The sequence below is a fragment of the Megalops cyprinoides genome, chromosome 15 (assembly GCF_013368585.1).
Source record: "Megalops cyprinoides isolate fMegCyp1 chromosome 15, fMegCyp1.pri, whole genome shotgun sequence".
Lineage (NCBI taxonomy): Eukaryota > Metazoa > Chordata > Actinopteri > Elopiformes > Megalopidae > Megalops > Megalops cyprinoides.
Window position 1 is genome coordinate 25,833,973 of NC_050597.1, and position 8,156 is coordinate 25,842,128.

Consider the following 8,156-nt stretch of genomic DNA (forward strand, 5'->3'; position numbering starts at 1 on the left):
GCAGATACTTAGTAATACAGCTCTTACACAAACGCTACATTTCTGAACATACATCCAAATTGCATGAAGGATACATTTCTAAGAATTCGATTTCATATTCTTCTCATTAATCTGTCAGCTGGGTGGAGCTACTGACAGCAAACCATTTAAAAAGGACCAGACATTTCTAAAGAAGTAGAAACTTGAACACGACGAAACTGATTGACAACAGACAGACTCAACACTGAAGCCAAGGCGTCATCATGATGAAGAAAGTGTTTATCTTCTATACAGGTGGCACCATTGGAATGATTCTGGGTCCTGATGGTGAGTCATTTAAAATAGACTTTGCTTTTCAGGAAAAGAATAGAAAACAGTAAAAGTTGTTTCTCCAAGTGACAGTTTTGTTTAAATGATAATGGAAAAGGTGTGCTGGGACAAATGCTGCACTTTCAGAACTGTACAGGGTGCCAGAGCAGCACCATGTACAAAGCACTCTATGTCAGATCTCAGGGCTGTTTGACTCCTCGGCAGCATACATGACCAATTAACTTTATACCAGTGGCTCTGACAAAAATTTAGTTGTGTGAGTTGGTTATTATGAAATATATGAGCACTGCACATTCTCCTGGAAAAGGAAAATACTTAACACTCAAAACAAGTACCAGGTTGTTGTAAGACCTTTGAGTCCAGATTGCCCACACCATACTCATTATTCCAAATACTTAAAAACAGCAAACAGTAACATTACCATGCCAACAATAATGTGTTACAGGGAAACTGATCCCAGGGAAACGAGGCGACTTCACCAATGAGATTCGCAGACACCCTGAGCTGTATAAAGCCGAGAAAGATGGCTGGTTTGTGCTGCCGTGAGTATAATATCAAATACAGGAGCATTTGTGCTTATGATTTCAAATCCTTCATGAAAGTCTGCCAGCACTGTAGCCAAAACCTTGTAGAAATTGAAAAGACAAATGTTGAATGATTGCTTCATCAAAATGATAAAAATCATCTTTCAGCTTTTTAAGATAAAACTTTTGAGTCATTCATGGAATAAATTATGGCCGCCTAAATTTAGTGTTGAACAGAAAACACAATTGGCAGCCTTCATTGCCATTCCTGAAAAACGGGTTTAGTTCATAACATGTAGTTCATATCTAGAGCGAAATCAGAGCAGTTATAAAAAAGCGGAAATATGTACTAATTCTCTATGGGATTAAAGAGAACAATTCTCCGCTATCATAACCTTGCATCCTGGTCAAGTCCACTGCCTGTTTTGGCCCCTAAGCAGTGGAACGAGATTCCTGTTTTAGTCAGAACAGCTGAAACACTGGCCATCTTTTGTCTCAGAATGAAGACTCCTCAGGCTACTCCCACTCCCCCTACCTATACATGATCTTTTGTCTTTCCTATGTGCAATCATATATGTTGAGGTTTATTTCAGTTTTATGTAATTGGGTATGTGGTATGTGCTTTATTTGCATGTGTGTAGTATGTGTTAATGTTATATTTGGAATGATATAGTGCTTAAATTGTACATATTGTACATATTGCTCTGCACTTACATGTCAATCTAGCCACACATTTGTGATCTCAGCACTATGTTAACACAGATGCTTGTTCATGTGTGGTTAGTGATGTCCTGTTTGTGCAAATTTTCATGCCACTTCGTTAGTTGCACTGTGTAAGCTGCTCTGGATAAGAGCGTCTACCAAATGATAATGTAAAGTAATTTTGTTATCACATAAGATAGTCTTACCGTCTTCCTTTAGTAAGGAGGCAACAGATGATTGTCCTGGAAACATCCAAGTAATTTACCGCATTGAGGAGGTCCTGAAGCCTATTGACTCCACTAAGATGTTGCCTCAGAACTGGAGTGACATTGCCGACAAAATCTTGACAGAGGTAAAAGGCACACACTATCACCCCCTACTGGCTATTTAAGGTGTCTTATTGTACTTTTTCCACTCCTTCCTTTTTTTTGACTGCTATAACAGCAACATCACACATCCCCACGACACACAGAGCAACCTGAGACATAATAGCATTCCACATATTTATGGACAATAGTAGAAAAACACACAAACAAATAAACGTACAATTATAAACGAACATTTTCTTTTTTCCAGCCTATGGCATATTCAGAGTAATATCTATTTACATGATTATGGGTGCTGCTGATCACAAGTGTGATTATACACATCAGAAATGGATTGGATTAATAGATAAATGGAATGAAAACAACCAATCAAACGCATCACCAAAAGCAGTCAAAGTGCAGAAGAGGTGGAGTTAAACATGATGTACTAGAAGGGTGTAAGTCATAGTTAGTATATATCTTTCCTACTTTCTTCCCCCTTTTTTCTCTTCCTCTCAGATTTAGACCTCCATGATTAATCTATCCATTTACACATACCTGATTTATATTACTACATTACAATATTGGGATTTAGGAGACGCTCTCATCCAGAGCGACTTACATAAATTACAAGTTTTACATTTTGTCCATTTATACAGCTGGATATTTACTGAGGTAACTGTGGGTTGAGTACCTAGCCCAAGGGTACAGCAGTTCTGCCTCAGCGGGGAATCAAACCTTTTGGTTTCAAGCCCTGCTCCTTACAACTATGCTACGCCGCCGCCCCACACATTTACACACATTCCTGTATTAAAACATACAGATACATTGTTACTTGTATTCTTAATACACACAACTGACTGAATCATTGTTTTAAAGTTTGAGCATTTTTCTTTTTTCAAATGCCTTAGTTTTAGCAGTTGTATTTACTCTCATCTTTCCACATAACCCCTTGCTCTTCATTTCACAAACGGGAACAGGAGGCTCCTCCTAATGCCCCAGTATTACCCTTTTTGCTATAGTAGTGATTGCTCTTTTTTCTATTTCTTTTATTTTCTATTCTATTTTTTGTACCATTTCAGCATTCTCTGATTTACACGTCCAGCATTTACTGTTTGTTGTACAGTTTGTCACTGTTTTCATTCCAGCTTTAAATAGTTTGGAGGGTGTCCATTGTATTCTTTCCATCATACATTACATTTCATTCATTGTTTTGGCTTCTCTACTTGTTTTAAAGGAATGTTTCCAAAAGTCTTTCCATTTCCCTTCTTGGATATGTACCTTCAGATCATTACTGTGATTTTCCCCTCAGTGTGTCCTGTATACCTATTGATTTGTCATTCAAACATCTATGTACTTTTCATGCTATGTGATATTTTAAGTTTATATTTAAGATAAAAAGTACCACCTTATGTATTTCAATATTGTAGCCACCTCTCTCACTTTTTGGGAAAATGATGACAAATAAACCCCTCCATCCCTCTCTTTTTTAATGTTCGATTTCTCTATGAGCTCTGTATGGTGGTGAAAGCTTTGTTTCATACAGCTCATCTCTTCTGACTCATGTGTTTCCTTCTTATTCCAATTAATTTCTTTTGATGTTGAATCTCTTCAGGATGAAACTAAAGAGTATGATGGGTTTATCATCCTACATGGAACAGACACAATGGCCTACACCTCTTCAGCCCTGTCTTTCCTTCTGCATGGAAAAATTAGGAAACCGGTTGTACTGACAGGGGCACAGGTAATAATAACGGTGAAAATAATAACGACGGAACTGTCACTAATGCAACAAATGTTGCTAGCAGTGGGAACTCCTACTAAAGTAGAAGTAATGCAACTCATTCTGGAAACTAGTTCAGCAAGAGCAAAGTGAAACACTCAGTACTTTTGCATTGCATTTCGTGGAACCATTTCCCATGACGTGTAAATTACACAAGTGTAACCCATTTTATTTATGTTACTTGAGATCTGTCAATGTCAGACTGAAATAGAAAATATAGAAAATATTTTGTTTTGTTAGCTATCTCAGTAATGTTGATATCAAGCCATCATGTTATTACAAATGTTTTGAATTTGGGGCATGGCAATACAGTAATGCTAGCTGACATCACCAAAGAATATGCAGAGATAAAGCACATGACTAGCCAGCACCATTTTTGTGAGTCTTTGGCTAAAGTTAGCTGACCTAGCCAGCATGACCACAAGCTAGTCTGGCGTATTCAACTAGAACCACCTAGCTAACTAACCAACAACTTGACATATTACTCCTTTCTAAATGTTATCAGGGTTAATTAAATATATGTTTCGCCTTAGCTAAAATGCATGAAATCAAATGTAAAATTATTCATTTCATGAAGAAATGATGGATGGATAATATTCAAGTTTAAGCGTGCAAACATTCAGAGATATTGATGCTTCATAATATTTTCATATGCAGGACGTTTGCATTGAGAAACTACATAGAATAAAATAAGAAGGTGCCACTTTTTAAATTACCTACACAAGAGTTTATTGGTGATGACTAAGACTGAGGGACATCCCACAAGTGTCTTTCACCTGTGGCCCATTCTAACCTTTATCGTTGCACCTGCACTTTGGCTTGGTTTTGAAGCTGTAGACTGGGAGACCACATCACTAAATGTGGGGATTGCATCCTGGCTTATCTTTGCACTTGACACAGCTAACAGATTTAATCCTGCTCAATATCCACATAAAGTGCATATAAGAAAAAGATATATTTCAAAATATAGGATCATACTATGTGAATAGCCAGTTGGTTGCAAAAGGGCTGACCTTGCATCCCACATTGTGGTGGTCATTTGCTTGTCCCTTGTTCTTACATCTGTCCCATCTCGTCTCTGTTCACATTCAGAGGACACTCTTTGAGCCACGCAGCGATGCAGTGGACAACATGCTGGGATCTCTGCTCATTGCTGGCTGCTATGCAGACTATGCACCGCTCCAACAGGTGAGAGAGTGGTCTGTCATCCACAACCTCTTACTGGTATGGGTGAGCTGAAAAGAATGTGCCTTGAAATTCATCATGCCCTAAATTCACTATAACTACTGAACAGGCGCTGGTCAGAGCTAGTTAACCCCATGTAGCTTTTATTCGCCAACCATAGCTCACTAAGTTTGAGTTTAACGAATCAGTGCTTGGAAATTAAGTCTGTGAGGCTTCAGGTAGCTATGGTCCATTTACTGTTAAGCTTAATTTTGCTTAGTGGAGGTCTATGGACCAACAAACCAGTAGTATTTTTTAACATTTCAACTCTCAATGCTCAAAAAACGTGTCATAAAGGAAAAATATGTAATGGCCAGTAAAACTGTGTTTTTTTTTTGTTTGTCACAATAGGTATCTCTGTTTTTTGACAACAAATTATTCCAAGGAAACAGAGTGACAAAATTTGACAGCAATTCATTTGAAGCATTCACCAGCCCAAAATTCAAACCCCTGGTTGAAATGGGAGTTGATATTACAGGTGACTATTTCTCATGTTCCTATGGTTATAATGAGTTACACATGCACACACACTGTAATGGAACACAAGACAGAGCAGATAAGACACTAAAAATGATCATAATCATTATTTACATTGTAATACTAATGCAGATTAAAGGCTAAGTGAAGATTACATAAAAGGTTTACTAACTCTCTCTCTCTCTCTCTCTCTCTGCCCCTCAACTTTACTAGTGAACTGCCAGTGTGACCCTGTAACGCAGTGTGAAAATTTCCTGGACTGTTTCAATCCTTTCCTCCCCCTGAGTAACACAAACTCAGATGTTCGCCTAATATTCCTCTATCCGGGGATACAGGAGGAATTTGTAAGTCATCACATCCTGTGGGCTGTGATATTTTCATCTCTTGAAAGTGAGGAACATGAATGACTTCAATGTAGCAGCTAAATGCTGATTTGAAAGACTTGTTAGGCCACTCTCTGATCTCATTTCTATGAGCCACAATTACCTATGGTTAGATGGTAGCCACTCTACAAGGCCACTTCCACTTACGGACAGTTGTAAATGAGCTGTTAACAGTAGGCTGCTCCATCCTGCTGCGTAGTGTTCGATGTGGCCTGAACATGTGGCAGAAGCTGAAGGAAGAAGCCTGGCAGAAAAGCAAATAAATCATTGGATCTCCCTCAAATGGACTGATTTTAATTAAAGATTGAACACGTCCAGCAGTTTTCACTGGGATCCTTTAGGTGCTACAACTGAATGAAAATGGCAATACATGGGAAAGGATAACTGTAGACTATGTGATATTTCAGATCAAACAACATGGAAGGATATAGAAATCTGTTAGGTTGTATGTGTTTTCCATGTAGATAGCTAGATGCTAGTAAGCAACCAGGAGCAGATTACCTTCATGAGAGTGCCAGGCTGGAGATGGGGTAAGACATCTTACACCCTATAATAACTAAATGCATCTCAGGATAACATGAGGAAACTGTTTATTTATTGGACACCTACCCGCTAGGTCAGTTCCATAAAGTTTTTAGAAATCAGCCATCAAATCTAGCCACAAAGTGTTTCAGTAAACTTTCAATAAAAAATTTAAGCAAATTATCCTTTTCAATATCTGCACTACATCATTGACTTACTGAATTCAATGTTTTGTAAATGAGCAAATCTCTTTTTTCTGATTGTGAGTAATTATTCTAAACAAACATATTGTAAAATCCTTTGAGAAAATTCCTTATTTGTTACCATAACCTGACATTTATCAGTGGAAGGCATTAAAGTGTGAAACAATGAAGACACTGCATGACTGTACAATTCAACACACATGTACTGTAACACCATACAGCTGTATGCTCAAGCAAGTTTAAAACATATTTTTTCAAGTAAACTGTCCTGTGTTTTGCAGGTGCGCAGTGCCCTAAGCGGAGCAGGGGGTGTGGCTCTGGCTTCTTTTGGGGCTGGAAATGTCCCTGATTTTGATTGGCTTAAATCTGCCATGATTGAAGCCAAGGAAAGAGAAGTGCTGTTCCTCAACTGCTGCCAGGTTTTCAAAGGGGTGGTGGAGGCTATCTACGACGTGTCATCGGTATGACCCTCTGCTTGTGAGAGATTTTATTGTTCCTCCCTTTTTAACACTTTTTGTTCTTGAATATCACTGTCTCCCTCCAACCTCATAGCAATTCATGAGTACCTTTTCAATGAAATGTACTAGTTGCTGTAATGTGACTGAGACCATTTAAACAAGTATCACATTGTTTTCTTCTCCCTCCTTCTCTCAGTGGCTGGTGGAAGCAGGTGTGGTGTCAGGCCATGACATCACCATAGAATCAGCGCTGACTAAACTGATCTGGGTTCTACAGATTCCTAATATCCCTTACGAACTGAGGAAGGAGGTAAAATGATCATACTGTATGTTTATATATATATATAAAAAATTAAAGCTGAGAGTAATAATAACTTAACAACAAACTGCTTTCAGATTCTGGAGAAAAGTGTCTGTGGCGAGATGACTGTACCAGAGGAAAGGTGAGATCATTAGGGTTCAAATGTGGCAGCATAAAGGGCAACATGTCATTAACCCCTCTAAAGTACTACTAGTACTCTAAACATGTCATTAACCCCTCTAAAGTACTACTAGTGCTCCAAACATGTCATTAACCCCTCTAAAGTACTACTAGTACTCTAAACATGTCATTAACCTCTCTAAAGTACTACCAGCCCTGAGTCCCTCCCTGAGCCCTGACATATATACTACATATATTTTTGTATACCGCAAAAATAATTAGGGCCTTTTTAGGGGTTCCTGCAAAAGTAAGTATAATGAACTGAAAGTCCAAGTCCGTACCAATATTATTATTATATAGTCTAACCCCACACACATACCCATGCTCCAGTGTAGACTATTTTACAGTGAGGATGACATAACGAAAAATAAACATAACTAATCAACTAACCTGAAAAAGGCTATGCCCTTATTTGGGTCCTATACCTGGACCCCTCCCCTGAAACAACCAACATATTATACATCAATAAGCTATACAACATAAACAATGCAAATAACAACAACATAACATTTAGTATCAACAAGTAAATGGCAGAATATCTAACAAAGGAAATTCAAAGATAGGGTACTAACAGTAACGACACTGCAACACATTGAAATGTTATTACATTACATCAGTGTTTCTCAATCCTACTCCTGGAGCCCCCCTGTCCTGCATATCTTCTATTTGTCATTGCTCCAAACACATCTGATTGAAATTAGTGTGCATGCTCTTGATTAAATCAGGTGTGCTCAGCTAATCAAAAGTGCCACTGATGAGTTCAGTCAGGTAGGTAGAGCAGGGAA

At 38.3% G+C, this 8,156-nt stretch overlaps 1 protein-coding gene across 1 annotated transcript; it reads left to right on the plus strand.

Annotated features, from left to right (window-relative positions):
* The first annotated feature begins 242 nt into the window (after positions 1-242).
* LOC118790379 (L-asparaginase 1-like) lies at positions 243-7,209 on the plus strand. The gene is made up of 9 exons (XM_036547286.1): positions 243-306; positions 755-851; positions 1,755-1,894; positions 3,469-3,584; positions 4,716-4,811; positions 5,199-5,325; positions 5,538-5,668; positions 6,714-6,893; positions 7,087-7,209. The coding sequence occupies exons 1-9, from the start codon at positions 243-245 to the stop codon at positions 7,207-7,209; spliced, it is 1,074 nt and encodes a 357-aa protein (XP_036403179.1).
* The last annotated feature ends 947 nt before the right edge of the window (positions 7,210-8,156 follow it).

Bases quoted from the DNA above. Each gene is read 5' to 3' on its own strand.
- LOC118790379 (XM_036547286.1), top strand. From the start codon at position 243: ATGATGAAGAAAGTGTTTATCTTCTATACAGGTGGCACCATTGGAATG. The intron at 307-754 runs GTGAGTCATTTA...AATGTGTTACAG, and splicing joins AATGATTCTGGGTCCTGATG to GGAAACTGATCCCAGGGAAA. The intron at 3,585-4,715 runs GTAATAATAACG...GTTCACATTCAG, and splicing joins TTGTACTGACAGGGGCACAG to AGGACACTCTTTGAGCCACG.